Source organism: Rhinatrema bivittatum, chromosome 8 (genome assembly GCF_901001135.1).
Source record: "Rhinatrema bivittatum chromosome 8, aRhiBiv1.1, whole genome shotgun sequence".
Taxonomy (NCBI): domain Eukaryota; kingdom Metazoa; phylum Chordata; class Amphibia; order Gymnophiona; family Rhinatrematidae; genus Rhinatrema; species Rhinatrema bivittatum.
The window spans coordinates 267,363,865-267,389,030 of NC_042622.1; the positions used below are offsets into that span (position 1 = coordinate 267,363,865).

General features: G+C 52.0%; 1 protein-coding gene across 1 annotated transcript in view; it reads left to right on the plus strand.

The window, feature by feature from the left end:
• Positions 1-25,166, plus strand: part of LONP1 (lon peptidase 1, mitochondrial) — a 132,430-nt gene that overhangs the window by 12,816 nt on the left and 94,448 nt on the right. Inside the window, exon 3 of the mRNA XM_029614947.1 lies at positions 22,105-22,224. Coding sequence (XP_029470807.1) covers positions 22,105-22,224 — 120 coding nt within the window. The remainder of the gene's footprint in view (positions 1-22,104; positions 22,225-25,166) is intronic.

Below are 25,166 nucleotides of genomic sequence, written 5' to 3' on the forward strand. Positions count from 1 at the left end.
GGGGGAATCCCCCCTGCAGGAGATGCTGACATCATGCTGTGAGAGGAGGCAGAGTGACAGGGGGAATCCCCTCTGCAGGAGATGCTGACATCATGCTGGGAGAGGAGGCAGAGTGACAGGGGGAATCCCCCCTGCAGGAGATGCTGACATCATGCTGGGAGAGGAGGCAGAGTGACAGGGGGAATCCCCCCTGCAGGAGATGCTGACATCATGCTGGGAGAGGAGGCAGAGTGTCAGGGGGAATCCCCTCTGCAGGAGATGCTGACATAATGCTGTGAGTGGAGGCAGAGTGACGGGGGAATCCCCCCTGCAGGAGATGCTGACATCATGCTGTGAGAGGAGGCAGAGTGACGGGGGGAATCCCCTCTGCAGGAGATGCTGACATCATGCTGTGAGAGGAGGCAGAGTGACAGGGGGAATCCCCTCTGCAGGACATGCTGACATCATGCTGTGAGAGGAGGCAGAGTGACAGGGGAATCCCCCCTGCAGGAGATGCTGACATGCTGGGAGAGGAGGCAGAGTGACAGGGGAATCCCCCCTGCAGGAGATGCTGACATGCTGGGAGAGGAGGCAGAGTGACAGGGGAATCCCCTGTGCAGGGGATGCTGACATCATGCTGGGAGAGGAGGCAGAGTGACAGGGGGAATCCCCCCTGCAGGAGATGCTGACATCATGCTGTGAGAGGAGGCAGAGTGACGGGGGGAATCCCTGAGCCTGCAGGAGATGATGACATCATGCTGGGAGAGGAGGCAGAGTGACAGGGGGAATCCCCTCTGCAAGAGATGCTGACATCATGCTGTGAGAGGAGGCAGAGTGAAAGGGGGAATCCCCCCTGCAGGAGATGCTGACATCATGCTGTGAGAGGAGGCAGAGTGAAAGGGGGAATCCCCTCTGCAGGAGATGCTGACATCACGCTGTGAGAGGAGGCAGAGTGACAGGGGGAATCCCCTCTGCAGGAGATGCTGACATCATGCTGGGAGAGGAGGCAGAGTGACAGGGGGAATCCCCTCTGCAGGAGATGCTGACATCACGCTGGGAGAGGAGGCAGAGTGACAGGGGGAATCCCCCCTGCAGGAGATGCTGACATCACGCTGGGAGAGGAGGCAGAGTGACAGGGGGAATCCCCCCTGCAGGAGATGCTGACATCACGCTGGGAGAGGAGGCAGAGTGACAGGGGGAATCCCCCTGCAGGAGATGCTGACATCACGCTGTGAGAGGAGGCAGAGTGACAGGGGGAATCCCCTCTGCAGGAGATGCTGACATCATGCTGGGAGAGGAGGCAGAGTGACAGGGGGAATCCCCCCTGCAGGAGATGCTGACATCATGCTGGGAGAGGAGGCAGAGTGACAGGGGGAATCCCCCCTGCAGGAGATGCTGACATCATGCTGGGAGAGGAGGCAGAGTGACAGGGGGAATCCCCCCTGCAGGAGATGCTGACATCATGCTGAGAGAGGAGGCAGAGTGACAGGGGGAATCCCCCCTGCAGGAGATGCTGACATCATGCTGGGAGAGGAGGCAGAGTGACAGGGGGAATCCCCCCTGCAGGAGATGCTGACATCATGCTGGGAGAGGAGGCAGAGTGACAGGGGGAATCCCCCCTGCAGGAGATGCTGACATCATGCTGTGAGAGGAGGCAGAGTGACAGGGGGAATCCCCTCTGCAGGAGATGCTGACATCATGCTGGGAGAGGAGGCAGAGTGACAGGGGGAATCCCCCTGCAGGAGATGCTGACATCATGCTGGGAGAGGAGGCAGAGTGACAGGGGGAATCCCCCCTGCAGGAGATGCTGACATCATGCTGGGAGAGGAGGCAGAGTGACAGGGGGAATCCCCTCTGCAGGAGATGCTGACATCATGCTGAGAGAGGAGGCAGAGTGACAGGGGGAATCCCCTCTGCAGGAGATGCTGACATCATGCTGGGAGAGGAGGCAGAGTGACAGGGGGAATCCCCCCTGCAGGAGATGCTGACATCATGCTGGGAGAGGAGGCAGAGTGACAGGGGGAATCCCCCCTGCAGGAGATGCTGACATCATGCTGGGAGAGGAGGCAGAGTGACAGGGGGAATCCCCCTGCAGGAGATGCTGACATCATGCTGGGAGAGGAGGCAGAGTGACAGGGGGAATCCCCTCTGCAGGAGATGCTGACATCATGCTGGGAGAGGAGGCAGAGTGACAGGGGGAATCCCCTCTGCAGGAGATGCTGACATCATGCTGGGAGAGGAGGCAGAGTGACAGGGGGAATCCCCCTGCAGGAGATGCTGACATCATGCTGTGAGAGGAGGCAGACTGACAGGGGGAATCCCCCCTGCAGGAGATGCTGACATCATGCTGAGAGAGGAGGCAGAGTGACAGGGGGAATCCCCTCTGCAGGAGATGCTGACATCATGCTGGGAGAGGAGGCAGAGTGACGGGGGGAATCCCCTCTGCAGGACATGCTGACATCATGCTGTGAGAGGAGGCAGAGTGACAGGGGAATCCCCCCTGCAGGAGATGCTGACATCATGCTGGGAGAGGAGGCAGACTGACAGGGGGAATCCCCCCTGCAGGAGATGCTGACATCATGCTGGGAGAGGAGGCAGAGTGACAGGGGGAATCCCCCCTGCAGGACATGCTGACATCATGCTGGGAGAGGAGGCAGAGTGACAGGGGGAATCCCCCCTGCAGGAGATGCTGACATCATGCTGGGAGAGGAGGCAGAGTGACAGGGGGAATCCCCCCTGCAGGAGATGCTGACATCACGCTGGGAGAGGAGGCAGAGTGACAGGGGGAATCCCCCCTGCAGGAGATGCTGACATCATGCTGGGAGAGGAGGCAGAGTGACAGGGGGAATCCCCCCTGCAGGAGATGCTGACATCATGCTGGGAGAGGAGGCAGAGTGACAGGGGGAATCCCCTCTGCAGGAGATGCTGACATCATGCTGGGAGAGGAGGCAGAGTGACAGGGGGAATCCCCCCTGCAGGAGATGCTGACATCATGCTGGGAGAGGAGGCAGAGTGACAGGGGGAATCCCCCTGCAGGAGATGCTGACATCATGCTGGGAGAGGAGGCAGAGTGACAGGGGGAACCCCCCCTGCAGGAGATGCTGACATCATGCTGGGAGAGGAGGCAGAGTGACAGGGGGAATCCCCCCTGCAGGAGATGCTGACATCATGCTGGGAGAGGAGGCAGAGTGACAGGGGGAATCCCCTCTGCAGGAGATGCTGACATCATGCTGGGAGAGGAGGCAGAGTGACAGGGGGAATCCCCCCTGCAGGAGATGCTGACATCATGCTGGGAGAGGAGGCAGAGTGACAGGGGGAATCCCCCCTGCAGGAGATGCTGACATCATGCTGTGAGAGGAGGCAGAGTGACAGGGGGAATCCCCTCTGCAGGAGATGCTGACATCATGCTGGGAGAGGAGGCAGAGTGACAGGGGGAATCCCCCCTGCAGGAGATGCTGACATCATGCTGGGAGAGGAGGCAGAGTGACAGGGGGAATCCCCTCTGCAGGAGATGCTGACATCATGCTGGGAGAGGAGGCAGAGTGACAGGGGGAATCCCCCCTGCAGGAGATGCTGACATCATGCTGGGAGAGGAGGCAGAGTGACCGGGGGAATCCCCCCTGCAGGAGATGCTGACATCATGCTGGGAGAGGAGGCAGAGTGACAGGGGGAATCCCCTCTGCAGGAGATGCTGACATCATGCTGAGAGAGGAGGCAGAGTGACAGGGGGAATCCCCTCTGCAGGAGATGCTGACATCATGCTGGGAGAGGAGGCAGAGTGACGGGGGGAATCCCCCTGCAGGAGATGCTGACATCATGCTGGGAGAGGAGGCACGAGTGACAGGGGGAATCCCCTCTGCAGGAGATGCTGACATCATGCTGTGAGTGGAGGCAGAGTGACGGGGGAATCCCCCCTGCAGGAGATGCTGACGACATGCTGTGAGAGGAGGCAGAGTGACAGGGGGAATCCCCTCTGCAGGAGATGCTGACGTCATGCTGGGAGAGGAGGCAGAGTGACAGGGGAATCCCCCCTGCAGGAGATGCTGACGTCATGCTGTGAGAGGAGGCAAAGTGACAGGGGGAATCCCCCCTGCAGGAGATGCTGACATCATGCTGTGAGAGGAGGCAGAGTGACAGGGGGAATCCCCTCTACAGGAGATGCTGACATCATGCTGGGAGAGGAGGCAGAGTGACAGGGGGAATCCCCCCTGCAGGAGATGCTCACATCATGCTGGGAGAGGAGGCACGAGTGACAGGGGGAATCCCCCCTGCAGGAGATGCTCACATCATGCTGGGAGAGGAGGCAGAGTGACAGGGGGAATCCCCTCTGCAGGAGATGCTGATATCATGCTGGGAGAGGAGGCAGAGTGACAGGGGGAATCCCCTCTGCAGGAGATGCTGACATCATGCTGGGAGAGGAGGCAGAGTGACAGGGGGAATCCCCTCTGCAGGAGATGCTGACATCATGCTGGGAGAGGAGGCAGAGTGACAGGGGAATCCCCCCTGCAGGAGATGCTGACATCACGCTGTGAGAGGAGGCAGAGTGACAGGGGGAATCCCCCCTGCAGGAGATGCTGACATCATGCTGGGAGAGGAGGCAGAGTGACAGGGGGAATCCCCCCTGCAGGAGATGCTGACATCATGCTGTGAGAGGAGGCAGAGTGACAGGGGGAATCCCCTCTGCAGGAGATGCTGACATCATGCTGGGAGAGGAGGCAGAGTGACAGGGGGAATCCCCCCTGCAGGAGATGCTGACATCATGCTGGGAGAGGAGGCAGAGTGACAGGGGGAATCCCCCCTGCAGGAGATGCTGACATCATGCTGGGAGAGGAGGCAGAGTGACAGGGGGAATCCCCTCTGCAGGAGATGCTGACATCATGCTGAGAGAGGAGGCAGAGTGACAGGGGGAATTCCCCCTGCAGGAGATGCTGACATCATGCTGGGAGAGGAGGCAGAGTGACAGGGGGAATCCCCCCTGCAGGAGATGCTGACATCATGCTGTGAGAGGAGGCAGAGTGACAGGGGGAATCCCCCTGCAGGAGATGCTGACATCATGCTGGGAGAGGAGGCAGAGTGACAGGGGGAATCCCCTCTGCAGGAGATGCTGACATCATGCTGTGAGAGGAGGCAGAGTGACGGTGGGAATCCCCCCTGCAGGAGATGCTGACATCATGCTGTGAGAGGAGGCAGAGTGACGGTGGGAATCCCCCCTGCAGGAGATGCTGACATCATGCTGTGAGAGGAGGCAGAGTGACAGGGGGAATCCCTGAGCCTGCAGGAGATGCTGACATCATGCTGGGAGAGGAGGCAGAGTGACAGGGGGAATCCCCCCTGCAGGAGATGCTGACATCATGCTGGGAGAGGAGGCAGAGTGACAGGGGGAATCCCCTCTGCAGGACATGCTGACATCATGCTGGGAGAGGAAGCAAAGTAACAGGGGAATCCCCCCTGCAGGAGATGCTGACATCATGCTGGGAGAGGAGGCAGAGTGACAGGGGAATCCCCCCTGCAGGAGATGCTGACATCATGCTGTGAGAGGAGGCAAAGTGACAGGGGGAATCCCCCCTGCAGGAGATGCTGACATCATGCTGTGAGAGGAGGCAGAGTGACAGGGGGAATCCCCTCTGCAGGAGATGCTGACATCATGCTGGGAGAGGAGGCAGAGTGACGGGGGAATCCCCCCTGCAGGAGATGCTGACATCACCCTGTGAGAGGAGGCAGAGTGACGGGGGAATCCCCTCTGCAGGAGATGCTGACATCATGCTGGGAGAGGAGGCAGAGTGACAGGGGGAATCCCCTCTGCAGGAGATGCTGACATCATGCTGGGAGAGGAGGCAGAGTGACAGGGGGAATCCCCTCTGCAGGAGATGCTGACATCATGCTGGGAGAGGAGGCAGAGTGACAGGGGGAATCCCCTCTGCAGGAGATGCTGACATCATGCTGGGAGAGGAGGCAGAGTGACAGGGGGAATCCCCTCTGCAGGAGATGCTGATATCATGCTGGGAGAGGAGGCAGAGTGACAGGGGGAATCCCCTCTGCAGGAGATGCTGACATCATGCTGGGAGAGGAGGCAGAGTGACAGGGGGAATCCCCTCTGCAGGAGATGCTGACATCATGCTGGGAGAGGAGGCAGAGTGACAGGGGGAATCCCTTCTGCAGGAGATGCTGACATCATGCTGGGAGAGGAGGCAGAGTGACAGGGGGAATCCCCTCTGCAGGAGATGCTGACATCATGCTGGGAGAGGAGGCAGAGTGAGGGGGGGAATCCCCCATGCAGGAGATGCTGACATCATGCTGTGAGAGGAGGCAGAGTGACGGGGGGAATCCCTGAGCCTGCAGGAGATGCTGACATCATGCTGGTAGAGGAGGCAGAGTGACAGGGGGAATCCCCCCTGCAGGAGATGCTGACATCATGCTGGGAGAGGAGGCAGAGTGACAGGGGGAATCCCCTCTGCAGGAGATGCTGACATCATGCTGGGAGAGGAGGCAGAGTGACAGGGGAATCCCCCCTGCAGGAGATGCTGACATCATGCTGTGAGAGGAGGCAAAGTGACAGGGGGAATCCCCCCTGCAGGAGATGCTGACATCATGCTGTGAGAGGAGGCAGAGTGACAGGGGGAATCCCCTCTGCAGGAGATGCTGACATCATGCTGGGAGAGGAGGCAGAGTGACGGGGGAATCCCCCCTGCAGGAGATGCTGACATCACCCTGTGAGAGGAGGCAGAGTGACGGGGGAATCCCCTCTGCAGGAGATGCTGACATCATGCTGGGAGAGGAGGCAGAGTGACAGGGGGAATCCCCTCTGCAGGAGATGCTGACATCATGCTGGGAGAGGAGGCAGAGTGACAGGGGGAATCCCCTCTGCAGGAGTTGCTGACATCATGCTGGGAGAGGAGGCACAGTGACAGGGGGAATCCCCTCTGCAGGAGATGCTGATATCATGCTGGGAGAGGAGGCAGAGTGACAGGGGGAATCCCCTCTGCAGGAGATGCTGACATCATGCTGGGAGAGGAGGCAGAGTGACAGGGGGAATCCCCTCTGCAGGAGATGCTGACATCATGCTGGGAGAGGAGGCAGAGTGACAGGGGGAATCCCTTCTGCAGGAGATGCTGACATCATGCTGGGAGAGGAGGCAGAGTGACAGGGGGAATCCCCTCTGCAGGAGATGCTGACATCATGCTGTGAGAGGAGGCAGAGTGAGGGGGGGAATCCCCCATGCAGGAGATGCTGACATCATGCTGGTAGAGGAGGCAGAGTGACGGGGGGAATCCCTGAGCCTGCAGGAGATGCTGACATCATGCTGGTAGAGGAGGCAGAGTGACAGGGGGAATCCCCCCTGCAGGAGATGCTGACATCATGCTGGGAGAGGAGGCAGAGTGACAGGGGGAATCCCCTCTGCAGGAGATGCTGACATCATGCTGGGAGAGGAGGCAGAGTGACGGGGGAATCCCCTCTGCAAGAGATGCTGACATCATGCTGGGAGAGGAGGCAGAGTGACGGGGGAATCCCCTCTGCAAGAGATGCTGACATCATGCTGGGAGAGGAGGCAGAGTGACAGGGGGGATCCCCTCTGCAGGAGATGCTGACATCATGCTGGGAGAGGAGGCAGAGTGACAGGGGGAATCCCCTCTGCAGGAGATACTGACATCATGCTGGGAGAGGAGGCAGAGTGACAGGGGGAATCCCCCTGCAGGAGATGCTGACATCATGCTGGGAGAGGAGGCAGAGTGACAGGGGGAATCCCCTCTGCAGGAGATGCTGACATCATGCTGGGAGAGGAGGCAGAGTGACAGGGGGAATCCCCTCTGCAGGAGATGCTGACATCATGCTGGGAGAGGAGGCAGAGTGACAGGGGGAATCCCCTCTGCAGGAGATGCTGACATCATGCTGGGAGAGGAGGCAGAGTGACGGGGGGAATCCCCTCTGCAGGAGATGCTGACATCATGCTGTGAGAGGAGGCAGAGTGACGGGGGGGGGGGGAATCCCCCATGCAGGAGATGCTGACATCATGCTGTGAGAGGAGGCAGAGTGATGGGGGGAATCCCCCATGCAGGAGATGCTGACATCATGCTGTGAGAGGAGGCAGAGTGATGGGGGGAATCCCCCATGCAGGAGATGCTGACATCATGCTGTGAGAGGAGGCAGAGTGACAGGGGGAATCCCCCCTGCAGGAGATGCTGACATCATGCTGTGAGAGGAGGCAAAGTGACGGGGGGAATCCCCCCTGCAGGAGATGCTGACATCATGCTGTGAGAGGAGGCAGAGTGATGGGGGGAATCCCCCATGCAGGAGATGCTGACATCATGCTGGGAGAGGAGGCAGAGTGACAGGGGGAATCCCCCCTGCAGGAGATGCTGACATCATGCTGTGAGAGGAGGCAAAGTGACAGGGGGAATCCCCCCTGCAGGAGATGCTGACATCATGCTGTGAGAGGAGGCAGAGTGATGGGGGGAATCCCCCCTGCAGGAGATGCTGACATCATGCTGTGAGAGGAGGCAAAGTGACAGGGGGAATCCCCCCTGCAGGAGATGCTGACATCATGCTGGGAGAGGAGGCAGAGTGACAGGGGAATCCCCCCTGCATGAGATGCTGACATCATGCTGGGAGAGGAGGCAGTGTGACAGGGGAATCCCCCCTGCAGGAGATGCTGACATCATGCTGTGAGAGGAGGCAGAGTGACAGGGGGAATCCCCTCTGCAGGAGATGCTGACATCATGCTGGGAGAGGAGGCAGAGTGACAGGGGGAATCCCCTCTGCAGGAGATGCTGACATCATGCTGTGAGAGGAGGCAGAGTGACAGGGGGAATCCCCCCTGCAGGAGATGCTGACATCATGCTGGGAGAGGAGGCACGAGTGACAGGGGGAATCTCCTCTGCAGGAGATGCTGACATCATGCTGTGAGTGGAGGCAGAGTGACGGGGGAATTCCCCCTGCAGGAGATGCTGACCACATGCTGTGAGAGGAGGCAGACTGACAGGGGGAATCCCCCCTGCAGGAGATGCTGACATCATGCTGTGAGAGGAGGCAGACTGACAGGGGGAATCCCCCCTGCAGGAGATGCTGACATCATGCTGTGAGAGGAGGCAGACTGACAGGGGGAATCCCCTCTGCAGGAGATGCTGACATCATGCTGTGAGAGGAGCCAGAGTGACAGGGGAATCCCCCCTGCAGGAGATGCTTACATCATGCTGTGAGAGGAGGCAAAGTGACAGGGGGAATCCCCCCTGCAGGAGATGCTGACATCATGCTGGGAGAGGAGGCAGAGTGACGGGGGAATCCCCCCTGCAGGAGATGCTGACATCGTGTCCCTAGCGCCTCCTTTTGCCCGTTTTTACCGCCGGGCCTAATTTAAATACAGAATTGCGTGCACCAGCGAATGGCCGGTGCGCGTGCCGGGAGAGCGGGCATTCTCCCGCGGACTTTACTGTATCGGCCCGTTGGAGGGGCATATTCTTAACAGGAAGATCTGAGTTCAGTGATCCAGTTGGCCAATTTCTTTTGCCAGCAAGTTTTCTGCCCTTGTTTGTGACTGGCCTTGTAGCTGGGATTGTGTGGTGTGGAGGGTCTGGGGGTACTAACAACAAGCCTGATAGCTGTGACTTTAAAGAAACGAGTGTATTCATAGGAAGAATCCCTGGGCTCCTGCAGCAGATTTTTCAAGGTTATGTGGCAAATTTGCATAATTTTGCATAAAGATTCACATTTCCTGACTATGGGAAAACGGTCAATTTTTTTAAATTGAAAACCATTCACATTGATTGGTTTTGAATAATATTTAATTTATATACAAACAAATGTAGTACCAAGAACAAAAATCAATCTATCAAGTTAAAATGTTACAAACTTTTAACTGTGAAATGTCACTTTTGTTTTGAATTGAAATAGCACAACCATCCTTTTTGTATTTTCTTGAGAGAGTCCTTCTCTTATTGAGCATGAGTTCAGTTATGAAAAAAAAAATGCCCTTTCATCAGCAGTTTGTCATACGGTTAAGTGTGCATAAAGATGTGTGCAAATATTGGATACATGGTAACAGACACAAAAAGAGGTTGAATTAACCCAATTTTGAAACTTGTCAGTAATAGTGCCAGTCATCAAGGCGTCTGTGAATTGAAATGAATGCCCTCTCTGCAAGCTGTGAGACACTGGCAGCTGCAGACTTCCAAAAAGTCAGCCAGCATTTGTAAATGTTGTATGATTGGGCCACACATGCCAGCCAGCAGGAACAGCAGGTGTTTAGCCTGAAGCTAGGCACCCAGTAGCTTTCTTTTAAAATATTGAATTAAGAGGTGGGGAAGCTTCGGGTATTTTGATTCTGTGGCAGGCTGTCGATTATGCAGTTTCTCCCAGTGCTGCACAACTGTGGAAGGTTAGGGGCAGTGTTTAGAGGTAGGGAATAACGCACATGGGAGATTGGGCAGCCAGGATACTGTAATTTTATTACCATTAGATTAAAAAAAAAATCTTTCTGGGAAAGCTTAAAGTGCTGTTCAACAAATAAAAAAATCAATAAATAATAATATAACAGTATCAGTTTCAAATATTGACAATAAGTTAGAATCAGACAAACATAAACATACTAAGCTAACATGTTAGGTATCCAAATAGCAATGGGCACTATCAAGGCGCTAACAGTGAGCAGTAGACATTTAATTCATCTCCAAATACAGAGTCCACATGGTAAATACTAAAAATACTGAGCTAAGGTTTTAAAGAAAACCCAGCTTTTAATCAGCATTCAGTAAGTTCAGTACTTCTTCTCAGCATATTCTCCCCTACTACTTGAGTTTCAATGTTTGGGGGCTATAAATGAAAAGGCACAGGACCGAGTTCTATTCCCTAACCAAAATTACAAGAAATAATAGATGAAGATCATAGATTACGATACATTATTAGTCATCAGTTGGAGAAAGCGGTGCTGTGTATCAGGAAGAGGAGGGACAGCGGATGATTTAGGTCATTTTGTGTCATCTGCTAATAGAACGTTATAAAGTGAATTTCTTCAGAGCTTCGTTTGGTAGCATCACATTTGACCTGTGTGGTAATAATTTCTAGTTGCTCTGGTTTACTTTTTATATCCTAAGCAAGAAGAGTCTACAAAGCGAGCAACACAAAACTACACACCTAATAGATTTATAAATACATATTGGTATCTGAAAGAATAAGATAAGACATGGCATACTTGCAAGCAAGCGGGAATTCCAAGTGTGGAGGTGGAAGTTGATTCCACAGGCCAGCCAGTGTTACTTTTTAGCAAAAGGCAGAGACTGCTAGGTCTTTCTCATTTCTTTTAACTGGTACCAGAAGCTCTCAACAAATGAATGATGGCCAGGAAACCTCTCGCCAAAGCTGTTGTCACTGTTACCACTTCTGTTGCAGTCCTGATCCACAATGAGGAACCAGTTTAGTGTGAAAGATGTCTGCAGATTGACTCCCTCCGGAAACAGGTAGCAGAATCGAGAGAGGAGGTGATAAGACTGAGAAGCATCTGGGAGAGTGAGGAGCATATTGATGAAATGCTTAACGAGATGTCAAAATGGATCACTCGGGCAGAGGGAAAGGTGAAACTGGATGAAAAGAAGACAACTGGACCCAGATTACTACATCTACTAGGTCCAATACCCTATCGTCAATTTCCTTAGAGCTGAAGAATTATGCAGCCTTGGAAGTGGAGAAACAGAAACCATCCCAAGATGAGGACAAACTGAAACTTGCAAACCTTCAAAGCTGTGGACTCAACCACTGCACCTAGGAGGCAGAGGGTCGTGGTGTTTGGAGTCTCGCTTCTGAGGGGCATGGAGGCTTCCTTTGCCAACCAGGCTGCTTGTTCTGGGAAGGGTGCTGTCTGCTGGGTGCCAAAATCCAAGATATGATGAGATTGCCGAAAGTCCTTAAGCCTACTGACTACTATCTGATGTTGCTCATCCATGCTGTAATGAATGATACTGCTGGGTATCGCACAGATTGTATCAAAACTGACTTAATGGCTGTAGAAGAGAGGTAAAGCCGATAGATGCAGAGGCGTTATTCTCTTCCAACCTTCCAGTCAAGGCAGGGAAGCTCACGTTCTGGAGATGAGCGAATGGATGGATAGATGGTGTTGGTGAGTGTTTCAGCTTCCTGGACCATGGGATGGTGTTTCAAGGATTTCTGAGTAGAGATGGGGGTCCACCTGTTGAAGAAGGGGTGTAGTGGCTTCCAACACAAACTGGCAAACCTACTGAGGAGAGAGCTTAAACAAGGATCATTGGAGATGAATGAATAAGATCCTAAGATAAGTAAATATTAACTACTTGTATAGAAAAGGGGTGGGAGAGGGCAACATCTGGACAGCTATGTACACTAATGTTCATAGGATGGGAAATAAGTCCTGTATCTAGAGGCAGTCATGGAAGAAGCTGGCTTGGATGTAGTGGCTGTCCCAGGGACATGGCTGACAGAAAACCATGACTAGGGTATAGTTCTACTGGGCTGCAGTCTATTCAGGAAGGACTGGGAAGGGAGGAGGCGTGGCACTATATATATAAAAAAAATATATTAAAGCAGTAGAATTGCAGGGCTTATGAGAGAAGGAGGCAGTGGCATTGTGGGTTAATCTGGAAAGAGGGAATGGAATATATATTTATTTGGTGTAATATACACTACAGATCTCCATCACAGACAGAAGAAATGGATAGCGATTTTATGGAGGACGTTCACCAAATTGCTGTGAAAGGGGGAGCTGCTATTGCCAGCAGATTTCAGTCTGCCGGATGTTGATTGGGACATCCCAGCTGTGGTGTATGCCAGAAGCAGGGAGATCCTGGATGCTGTGCAGGGAGAACTGTTGTGTCACCTGGTAACGGGAACCCACACGGGAGGGGGGTGATACTGGACCTGGTGCTTTCCAACGGCAACGGTGTTTCTGATGTTGTAGTGGCCCATCGTCTGCGATCCAGCGACCACAGGATGGTGTGGGGCAGGGTTAGAGCACAGGAGATGAAGGCTCTAAAGCAGGGGTCGGGAACCTTTTTGGCTGAGAGAGCCATGAACGCCACATATTTTAAAATGTAATTCCGTGAGAGCCATACTAACTACAACCCCCCCACCCTCCTGACTCCCCCAAGACCTGCCAAATTAATTTACTACAACCCCCCATCCTCCTAACCCCCCCCCCCCCACACACACACACACACAAGACCTGCCAAAAGTCCCTGGTGATCCAGCGGGGGTCCAGGGCTCGCAGACAAATCTTTAATAAAAAAAAGTAAAAATCTAACAAAACCCTCCTGACGCCCCCCAAGAGCGCCAAAATTAATTTACTACAACCCCCCACCCTCCTGACCCCCCCAAGACCTGCCAAAAGTCCCTGGTGGTCCAGCAGGGGTCCGGGAGCGATCTCCTGGACTTGGGCTGTCGGCTGTCAGTAGTCAAAATGGCGGCGGTAGCCCCTGTGACATAGTAAGGGCAAAGGGCCGTCGACGCCATTTTGATTACTGGCAGCTGACGGCCCTTTGCCCTTACTATGTCACAGGGGCTACCGCCGCCATTGGTCGACCCCAGTGACATAGTGAGGGCAAAGGGCCGTCGGCGCCATTTTGACTACTGGCAGCTGACAGCCCAAGTCCAGGAGATCGCTCCTGGACCCCCGCTGGACCACCAGGGACTTTTGGCAGGTCTTGGGGGGGTCAGGAGGGTGGGGGATTTTGTTAGATTTTTACTTTTTTATTAAAGATTTGTCTGTGAGCCAGATGCAGCCATCAAAAGAGCCATATCTGGCTCCCGAGCCATAGGTTCCTGACCCCTGCTCTAAAGCAAAGGTCTTCAGACATCAGGAAAACTAACTTCGTTAAAAAGGATGACTACCTTAAGGAGTCATTAGCTGGATGGAAAAATCTAGGGGAAGTGGACAACACTAAAAGGAAATAGTGTAAGAGCAGCTAACCTTTTGTTTGGAATGCAAATAAAGGCAAGAGGATTGTGTAAAAGAAATAGCTGAAAAGGTAAGGGAAAAAAGGTTTAACATTCATAACCTACAAGAGATCACAGGAAGAGGAAGACATGCGACAATCGGGCCGATACAGTACAGTGCGCTCCAGTAGAGCGCACTGTACTGTAGCGCACTGTTAGCCCGGGTTTGGACGTGCGCATTCAATGTGCTAGCTTTACCCCTTATTCAGTAAGGGGTCGAAAACGCGCGTCCAACCCTCCCGAAACTAATAGCGCCTGCAACATGCAAATGCATGTTGATGGCCCTATTAAGTATTCCCGCGTGATTCAGAAAGTAAAATATGCAGCCAAGCCGCACATTTTACTTTCAGAAATTAACTCCTGCCGGCACCAGGAAAGTGCACAGAAAAGTAGAAAAAACTGCTTTTCTGTACACCCTCCGACTTAATATCATGGTGATATTAAGTCGGAGGCCCCAAACTTTAAAAAAATCAAAAATCTAAAAAATTTTTTTAAATCGGCCGGCGGCCCGCAGGTCGGAAACCGGACGCTCAATTTTGCCGGCGTCCGGTTTCCGAACCCGTGGCTGTCAGCGGGCTCGAGAACCGACGCCGGCAAAATTGAGCGTCGGCTGTCAAACCCACTGACAGCCGCCTCTTTTTACCGCGGGCCCTAATTTGCATCTTCTTCCCCCCTGAATCGTGTGTGCGCGCCGGGAGAGCGGGTGCTTGCCCGCTCTCCCGCGACTTTTACTGAATCGGCCCGAATGTGTGGAAAATCTAAGAGAAGCTAGGAAAGTGGTCAGGAATGCAAAAATTCAAATGGAAGAAAAAAATAGCAAATACGGTAAAACAGTTGGGGAGACTTCTTTTTTGAGCTGTTGGGGGTAGTGCCAAAGTGGCATTTCTGTTCAATGTTCACTGTGGAAGGGCCTGGAGGAGAAACACATAAACTAACACAAGATTAGGAGCGAGATAAACCTCAGTCACTTTCCCTAAAAATGTGTTTGTGAGGAGCTAACTAAACTGAAAGTAGAGAAAGCATTGGGCAGCTCCGCTTTGGAGTTGGGAATAGTTCTGGAGGACTGAAGATTGGTGGATTTGGTTGCTGTTTACAAAAGTTGGAAGTAAGGAGGAGGCTGGGAACTACAGACTGGTTAGTCTGGCCTTTTATGGTTAAGCAAATTAATGGAATCGCTGCTAAAACAGAGGAGAGTGCAGTTTCTGGAATCCCATGGATCGCAAGGCCCGAGGCAGCACCAGAGGTAAATCCTGTCAGACGCCTCTGATCAATGGCTTTGATTGGGTGGCCGTAGAGTTGGATCGGGGCGAGTACTTGGATTTCAGTAAGTCTTTTGACGTGGGTCTGCAAAGGCAACTTTAATCGAGCCCTCTTGGTTTTTAACCCTAAAGTGGCTGGGTTGGAAACCGGTTGAGTGGGACGTGACAAGGGGGACATAACTAGTGGAGTGCCACATGGATCGGTCCTTGGATCCGTTCTTCTCAACATTTGGGTGAAAAACGTAGCGGAAGGACTTTGGGGCAAGATTTGTCTGTTTGCCGAGACCAAGGTTTGCAGCGGGGCAGATGTGCAGGAATGTGTGGTGAACATGAGGAGGGATCTAGTGTAGATTCTGACAGCTAAGACCCTTCTAGATCCCCGATGAGACTTCATTTGGAAAACAGTGTACAATGCTGGAGGTAATACTCCTGCTGGAGTCTGTCCAGAGAGAGGCTGCTAAAGTGATCAGCGGCCTTCGTTCTAGAGCACATGTGGCTACACTTAAAGATCTAAAATATGGAGGAAAGGTAAGGATGGGGAGAAGTGATAGAGATGTTTAAATAATTCCAAGCTTTCTGTGCAGAGAAGGTGGGTCTCTTTCAACTGAAAGAAGGCTCTAGAATGAGGGGTCACGGGATGAGGGTGAAAGGGCGTAGACTCGAGAGTAATCTAAGGAAATGTTTCTTCATAGGGGGGGCAGTGGATGCATGGAACAGCCGCCTCGTGGAAATGATGGAGACCAGAAACAGTGTCTGCATTCAGGAAAGCCTGGGATAAACCCAGGGAATCTCTAGGGGGAGGGATTGTAAAGCTGGTGTGGGTGGGCATGTTAGATAGGCCATGTGGTCCAACTCTGGCGTCATGTGTCTGTGTTTTTTATCTTTCCTTTAAAAGAGGGAACACTTAAAAATGCTTCCTGGAGAGATCTGAAAGCTATAAGGCAGCCCCAAATCATTGAATGCTGTGGAAGTCAGGCATATAATCTGAAATAGAGCTCGAATGGCTATAGGAATGTAGCGCACCTCCCTCCTTGTAGGAGAAAAGTGGTCTCTGGCAAAACAGTTGACAATAAGTCGGGCGGATATTTTCTGTACTTGCTGGAGGTAATGAATATGTCTGCCTGGCAAACACTCACATAGTGCATTACAGTCATGGATGCGTGATAACCCCATGGCATGCGATAAACTCAAAGATGATAAATAAGGTCTAGTGGCATACATCGTGTGTATCTTGCCACATTAAAGGGATTTGCCCTCCTGTTCAGTTCTGAGCCTCAGATGACTCCCAGACTCTTAACCTGGGAATATAGTGCCGGGCTGATCCCATCCAGTAACCTAGAGGGGCAGGGGGCTGTGCCGCTGGTAGAGAGAGAGAGGCCTCGGGAGCTCGTGCCTTGGGGAGGTGGCAGCTCCACGCATCGGCCTCACGACTTCCAGCATCTCCTCGTCCCTGTGCACGTACAGTGTACTCCTTTGTCACATCCTCCTAGCCTATCGCAGTTACAGACGGCGCCGGATTTTATTCTGAAGTACCCACGGCGCGCAGTCTGGCTCCGGATTTTCAATGGGACGCTCGGTGAGGATTTCTCTTTGGGAAATTCACTTGCAGGGGCAACTCTCGTCGTCGCAGGGCCTGCGAGCTTTGCGTGAATGGATTTTGAAAACTCGCCTCCGTAAGGGTCCGAGCTGCATTTGTCGTCTGCTGCTGTTTCAGGCTTAGGCAGAGGAACCCCCACAGTCTAAAAACACAGAAAAAAGAAAAAGATTAAAATTAATCTTTGGTTGGAAGTAAGGCCTGTAAGGGGTCGTTTTCAAAGACCTTTCTGGGGGTAGAACAGTGCTTTGTGAAACTCACCCCCACCGTGCACGGGGAAATGCTGGTGCATAAGTTTACGCACAGTGATGACTCTTTCCCCCCTCCTCCTCCCAGGGCTGGAGGAGGGGGAAGGGTTGGGAGCAACACGCATGTTTTATTTTCGCACTTTCAGAACTGTGCACCGTCCCAGGAAACCGCCCCGCGGGAGGGAGCGGGCGTGGTCTTCCCGGGGTGAGGCGCCAAGCGAAAGCATTCGCGTGTTCCTGGGCTTCGAATGTTGGCCCCAGAGGAAACCAAAAATTACCCGCGGACTGCGCAGTTAGGAAAACGTGACCCCCCCCCCCCGAGATTGATGCTGAAGTCGAGGCCCCGGCGGGTGGAGGCGCCACGTCGCTGTCTGGCAGGGACCCGGGCCGCTTCATCGCCAGCTCTCCTCGCCTGCCTTTGGTTTTCAAATGCTTTCTTTTTAGAAAGATGTTAGGTGCACGGTAGTGGGTTTGTTTGTTTTTTAATTAATAATTTTTATTGGTTTTCTGAGCATGGTAGTGTTTTTTACCCAGCTAAACCACACCCGGGCCTGGAGAGGTCACAAGACCGCATCCGTTACGTTAGGGCCACCCGAAAGTTTCATTGCTTTTTATGGAAGAAAGGCCTAAGGGTTATTTTAAAGCCTACTCGTGTCAGTGCCATAAACCTGGCTGTTGCCGCGGGATGCGATGAGTTGGTTGTCCAAAGGCATTTGAAGCGGGACACTTTATTGTCTGCCCAGCCTCGTTACTTCATTTTTTTTAAGATCATACGATGACGGATGAAGACCGTGAAGCCCATCTGGTCGAGCTCATTTCATTCCCGATGCAGTGCCGGGGATGCCGTCAATCCCTGGCTTTTGTGGGCCCTTCCTCATGTCTGGGGCTCCTCCGGGCATATTCCCTGGCTTTTTAAATTCTTACTGTTTTTGCCTCTACCCTGTTCCCTGGGAGGCTCTTCCATGCAGAAAGGCATTTTATATATAAAAAATCATCTATTGATCACTCAAGCTGATCAAGCTTTTTTTAAGCGATTGTACAAAATGGATCATAGACATTTCTGCTGTAACTCACTCAGTTACATAGAAATATTTTCAGCTATTGCTCCTGAGTCTACCCTGTTGTTCTACAGCATTTTTTTTTTTTTTTCCCCTCTGTAAAATGTCTGCTGCCTTTGAATATCTCGCATCTCCTCCCCTCCCCGGCACAGCTTTCAGCACCTGGAAGAAAATTTGTCATTTGATGCCCAGTGCCGGAGAGCTGGATTCGATTGCCAGGCCAAGGGATCTGCTCTGTGGCCTTTTGGCATGGGGGGGGGGGGGGGGGCAGTCTTGGTCATCGCCTGGGAGAGACTGCGGCGCGGATGTAGCTACGTGTGCCCCGGCGTTCTGAAGGGAGCCCTGGTCTGGGGCTGAGGGCGCTCCCTGTGAATGAAGCTGGCTGGCACCAGGCGAACTGAAAGCCCAGAGGAGCCAGGAGGAAGCTGCGGGCTGAAAACGCCCAGACTGGCTAGTAGAATTTGTGGCAAGCCCCTGAGGGCTTCTTACCCGTTCTGGTCTGGCTTAACATCCACGTGGAAGCCTGGAAAGGTGTCAGCTGTTCTGCCACAGGGCTGCAGATTCCTTTCCCGGTTTGCTGAGCTGTTGGCAAAATAATTGACAAAATATTATTCTTTGGCATACTCTGAGATTCGGTATATACCCTCTTGTAGTCCAAGTTGCCTAAATCAGACATTGGTGTGAAGGTAGTGTGTGGGATTTCTCAGGCCAGAGGCCAAGAAATTCTGAGATCCCCTTGCACGCAGCGGTCAGCTGCTCTCGGCTTGTGCCACGGAGGGGTTTTGAGGAAGGTCCACCTATCCGAGAAGCAGCCCCTCCCCCCACTCGCATGAGGACACTTCTCTCACTTGCCTCCTTCGTGCTGAGAGAGGTCGGCCTTTCGTTGGCCAGTGGCTCTCCGAGCATGGACGCACCCCCCTTTCAGGGAGTAACGAAGCCTTGCGCTCTGCTGCGGCTTTCGTTGCCTGCGGCTCCGGAAACCCTTGGGTTTTTCTCCCGCTTGAGATGCACCTCAGCGCTCGGCGTCCTCTTCAGACTGTTCCGCTGTGCACCTGAGGAGAAGGAGTGAAGCACACGTTACTCGGGGTCTCATCTGCACCCTCATCTGTCCAGCTTGTCTGCGGGAAGCCGCGAGCACCACCCGGAGTGGGAAAAGCAGCGAGCGTCCCTGCGGCAGAGCGTTCTCACTCTGGCCTGCCCTTACAAATCCTGGCTGCAGCCGTCTCTAAAGTGTGCGTGACAGGGGAGCACAGAAGCGGATCTTGAGGTTTTGGGGTTTGGCTTAGGAGTTTTGATATGTATTAGAGCAACCTTGGCCTTGTGAGAGATTCCCACCTACTTAAAACCTTCTCAGTCATCAGTCACCTTATTTGATTTTCACTGTGTCCTCGTCTGTCTGTCTGGTGTAGGGAGTGTCCGTTATCTGTCTCTGGACCACAGGGGTGAGCAGTCTCTTGAAGCCGTGGCCCCCTTTCCATTCATGCAATTGGTTGAGGTCCCTCCCCGCACACACACACACACACACGACAGGTATTCACTCAAAGCCCCCATCTTGTTTCTCTTTAGCTTGCTGAGAGGAGTAAGCACAGGCGCACAAGCAGAGAGGCCTCCTATGGAGACGGACACCCCACGCAGAGCGACAGAGTGCGAAACAGATACCCAGACGGACACAGAGAGCCATGCAAACTAGGGACACAAACACAGCACTCCCAGGCAGCGGGGCCAGAGCACGCCAGCCAAATGGAAAGCGCCGGGACATTTTTCAAAGCTTTGCTTTAGGAGCTGAGAGAAACTCCAGTCCACCCTGCCCTGCTTCTTTGTTTTGTTTTCTTATTGCTCTTTTACTGTTTTCAGTCCTTTTTTTCTCTCTGTATTTGTGGTTGTATCTTTCCTAGTTTGCTCATCTTTTTTTTTTGTTTGTTTGTTTGTTTTTCTCGTGTTTTGATTTGCTTCTTTTACTTTTTTTTGCCTTTCTTCTCCCCTCCCTCCACGTCCTCATTCTCTCTGACCTTTTTGCCCATTTTCCTCACCACTTCTTTTCTCCCGTGGGGCTCGCGCTCTCTCTCTCTCCCTGGTAGAGATCCTGCCGGAGCTCCTGGGCTGTGAACCCCACGGGTGGCTCTTCCCATGCACAGCAGAAGCAGCTCCTCTCCCTGGGCCTGGCCTGGTGGCGGCTCCCTCCCTCCTAAGCTTGCAGCGCCTCCTCGGCACAGCTACCTTTGCCTTCACTGATTGGGCAGCCAGCGAGCCCACCTTTAGAATTGCTCGCCGTCCGCAATTTGCTCCCCGCCGCCATACGGCACCGTGTGCGCAAACGATGATGAATACCTGCTGCAGAATGGGCACAGTGAAAGCATTTAGCTGGGACTGAATGTTTTCTCGGGCTTAGGGGGATGGAGGCATCTTGGGGTGATTTGTAGTAGCTTAATGGGCATCAATGTAGTTTTTAGGAATCATTTTATTTTCTGCGGTTTGTGGTGGGAGGGTTAGGTTCGCTGGAATTAGGATGGTTGTTATTTATTGTAAGTATTATACAGGGTTTAGACGAAAAACCACCATAAAACTTGTTTGCATTTGTATGCAGATCTTTTACACTGCTTTGAGCTATTCTTTATAACTGGGGGTGCAGTATATAAATAATTAGCTTCACAGTGTCTAGGGGACACTCCATGAAGTTGATAGATAGCACATTTAAAACAAATTGGAGAAAGTACATTTTTCTTCAGTGAACAAGTAAACTATGGAATTTGTTGCCAAAGTCGGTGGTGAAAGCTGTTAGCATAGCTGGGTTTGAAGTAGTTCCTGGACTAAAAGTTTGTGAACCGCTATTAGCTGTGAGGATTTGAGTTTTCCCCCTGCTTATCCCCGGTTATGAGTAAGAGGGTTTGGCTTCTCTTCTTCGGGATCCTGCGGGCTCCTTGTGGCCTGCACTGGCCTCTGTCAGATGCTGAGCCTGATGGACCTTTGCTCTGACTTGGTATGAAGTTTATGTTAAGATGTTTTTATTTTGATATGCATTATATTATTTCATGCTTTTAAGATGCTTGTGTTGGGTATTGTTGTAGTTCTCATACTTATTGTTAGGCGCATACTGTACTCGGATGCGCTTTCCTAGAAAGACGGATTATAAATCAAATTAAATAACTACAATGAGGAAATGCACTAGATGGTGAAATGGCTTAATGCAAAAACCTGTTGCTGCTGAAGTCCTGACTGTAAACCTTGCTGCAGGTTGCAAGTCGGTTTTAGTGCCTGCTGGACATTCACAGCTGTCCCAGAAGCAGTGCGGAGATCGCCAGGCTCTGTGCAGGATAACGGGGGGAGCTGCGAGGCACTCTTAAGGGTGCATTGGCAGAGCTGTGTGTGTGCCGAGTGTGTGCCGTACTGGGATAACAGAGCATGCTGCAGGGCTGACCTGATTTATACCATGTTGTCCCATTTTTTTTTTTTTACAACCCTTATTTTTATTGTATTATGGACTATGAGACTTAAAATACAAATAAATTGCCCAGTGATCTCTGAGATTGCTGCAAACTTTGCTTCCATGCAGAAAAAACTATATTCTAAGTTGAGTTCTGCGTGTGCCTAAATTACTTTTCTGACTCGCATTTCCTAATCTGAGCAATCTATATAGGGGGTGATTTTCAAAGGAGTTACGCGCATAAATGTAACTACTATTGTAGCAATTTTCAAAAGCCATTTACTCACGTAAAGTGCACTTATGCGAATAAATCCTATGGACGATTCAATGGCATATATTGTAGCAATTTTCAAAAGCCCACTTACTCGAGTAAAGTGCATTTACATGCGTAAAACCCAGATTTACGCATGTAAATGCTTTTTAAAATCTGCCCCCTACAGTATATTTTTTGAGATGGTCAGAAAGGTTTTGTATGTGTTTGTGTGCATGCACTGGAACATTTGTATAAAATGTAGCATGTGTTTTTTTGTTGTTTTGCTGACGTGATGCTAATGAACAATAAGTCTGAAAACCATGCTACTGTCTTTATTGCTAGCAATGAGTCGGATGTCGTGGAAAACCTAAACGAGATCTACCAAATGGGGACGTTCGTGCAGATCCACGAGATGCAGGACCTCGGAGACAAGCTTCGCATGATTGTCATGGGGCACCGCAGGTAACGATCCTCCGGGTCGCGCAAAGGAAGCGGACCCTCTCTATATCCACCCCCACGCTTTTACAGCCAGCCGCCGGCATGAGTGCGAGGCCGCACGTTGCAGCTTTTGAAGGCTGTCCTCTTGCCTATGCTGTGTCTCCAGGGGATGATTTCATAGGTTGACCTCTCTTGGGGATGTTCATTCTGCCTTTGTCTCCATCTACGTATTTGCTACACATTTGAAAGGTGTTTTGAAAATGTTTTGACATTATGCAGGCTGATTATTCTGACTTGGAAAATTAACTGCCAAGTGCTATCAATGTAGATGGCACTGTACAAAGTGCCATCAGTGTACACAGCACTATACAACTTACTCCTGGGGGAATTCTGCACACAAAAACTTAAAATTCTGCAAACTTTATATTGGTCAAAATAACACAATTTACATGACAGTCTTTAAGTAATTACATTTTAAATTAATACAGAAAAAAGTTATTTCTTAAAGATGCAGAATTTTAAATATTTTGAGCAGAATTTCCCTAGAAATTCACTGTAAGACTGTCCCTTCCACTCACTCTCCCTACTCCCCTGGCCACTTTGCCCTCTCAGGCCCCAACTCCTCCACCTGCCAGTATCTCTCCCCTCCACCTCTAGGCTCAACCCCTTCCACTCTATCTCCAGTCCCAGAGTTTGACCCTGTTCTCAGTACTGCCCCTCACACAGGTTTCCTCTGTCCCTCCCTCTCTCACACACAGGCTCCCTCTCTCTAATACACATACACACACCCTCATACAGGCTCCCTCACTCTCTCACACACACACACCCTCATACAGGCTCCCTCACTCTCTCACACACACACCCTCATACAGGCTCCCTCACTCTCTCACACACACACCCTCATACAGGCTCCCTCACTCTCTCACACACACACCCTCATACAGGCTTCCTCAATCTCTCTCGCGTGCGCATGCACGCGCACACACACACACACACAGGGCTCTCTCTCTTGCATACATACCCACACAAGCTCCTTTTCTCTCTCATGCATACATCCTCACACAGGCTCCCTCTATTCCTCCCTCTCTCACACACATGCGCCCTCTCTCTAATACACATACACACACCCTCATACAGGCTTTCTCACTCTCTCGCGCACACACACATATCCCCTCATACAGGGCCCTCTCTTTTGCATACACACCCCCTCATACAGGCTCCCTCACTCTTGCATACACACCCACACAAGCTCCCTTTCTCTCTCACACATATCTCCTCACACAGGTTACCTACGTCTCTCTCTCATGTACCCCTTCACACAGGCTCTCTCTCACACACACACACGATCCCTTTTTCATACACACGAGCTCCCAATCTTTCACACACATTCACACTCCTTCACAATCTCCTCATATAGGCTCCCTCTCTCTGGCACCCACACTCAAGCATCCCTCCCGCTCTCTCACCTCCCATGCTCAATCTCACCCTCACCTCCCCTCTTTCACACCCATTCTCTTTCTCCAGGGCCTTCCATCTTCACCGCGAATGGAGCACATCCCGCGGCACACGTGGGCCTTCGTCTTCGCACGCTCCATTTGCGGCATGCCGAGGTCTCCTCTGTTATTTTCTGCGCAGAATTTGGCAATTCTGCGTAGGGGGTGGGGAATTCTGGGCAAATCCCCCCCAGGACTAACAATTGCAGAAACTATTTATAAAACGCCATCAGTGCAGTCACATGGCGATGATTTGCTTATAGAGGGCCACAGAACAGAGGGGCTGACAGGACCCTCACCTGGAGACTGTAGAATGACTTTTTCTGTTCAGAAGAAAATTAAGGGGGCAATCTTCATGCAAAGTGCTCAGGTAGTTTTACTCACGGGGCTTTGCACCGGATTTCTCTAGGGAACATATACGCTTACTTTCCCTTTGAAAACTGCCTCGGGGGGGGGGAAGTGCCCACCGAGATTTGCCCCTGCTTTCACTGAAGATACTGTTTCCCTGAAAAAACCCCAACTGCTCTAGTTTTGAAAATTGCAAAACGCAGGCCCCTTGTTGCAGTTCCCTGTCCTAGGAATGCCTCCAGTCAGTGCAAGGTAAAAGTGCTTCAGACAGCTCCTTTTGTCCTGGGTAAACGTTCCCCCATGTGGCAGGAGCTTGGGGGGGTGTTTGGGGAAAGCTTGCGACTTGCTTAGGATCATCTTGTCTCACATCTCTACATTATCTGTGCAGAAATATCACAAGTGTTTGTTCAGAGCACGGCGTCTGCCTCTCACCACCTCCTTCCTACCGGGGCCGTTTGCTGGACTGGTGTCTGAGTCAGCATTGTAGAAACTCACCCCAAGATCTGGTTTGGCCACTCCGCGAAAGACCAGGCCGTCTCTCTCTCCCTCTCTCTGTGTTCTGCCGGTGCTGATCACACCTCCCAGGAACTTGCTGCGTCATGCCTGGGAGTCACCTGAGGAAGAGACACACGCAGGGTGTGTTAACAGCCACACTGAGTGGGGAAAACAAAGGCCTTGTTTCTCCCTGCTTAGATGCACGCCGTGAGCGAGAGGGGAAACCGTGCATGCTAGGGGTGGAAACTTACCAAGCCAAATGTAACTGCGGTAATACGGAGGAAACGGAGGTCTTGGTTCATGTGCTCAGCATGGGGTACGTGACTCCTGCCCGTACTGGGTGAGGACTGCAGTCAGATGTGGCAAGTTTCATGCTGGGGCGTGACTTTTATGGCTCTTTTTTAAAATTGGGTCTGATGGAGCTACTTATTACAGGCTTTTTTTATTTTTATAAATGTTATAACATTTCTTCCTTGTAAAATGGTTTACTAGCTAACAAAGATTAAATACTGTGCTTGCACTTAACGTAGTAGATGTCGGCAGAAAAAAAGATCTATTGGCCCATCCTGTCTGCCCAGTTATTCTCGTTCTCACTGCCTGGTGTGATCATTTGTAAGAGGTTTTTCTCAT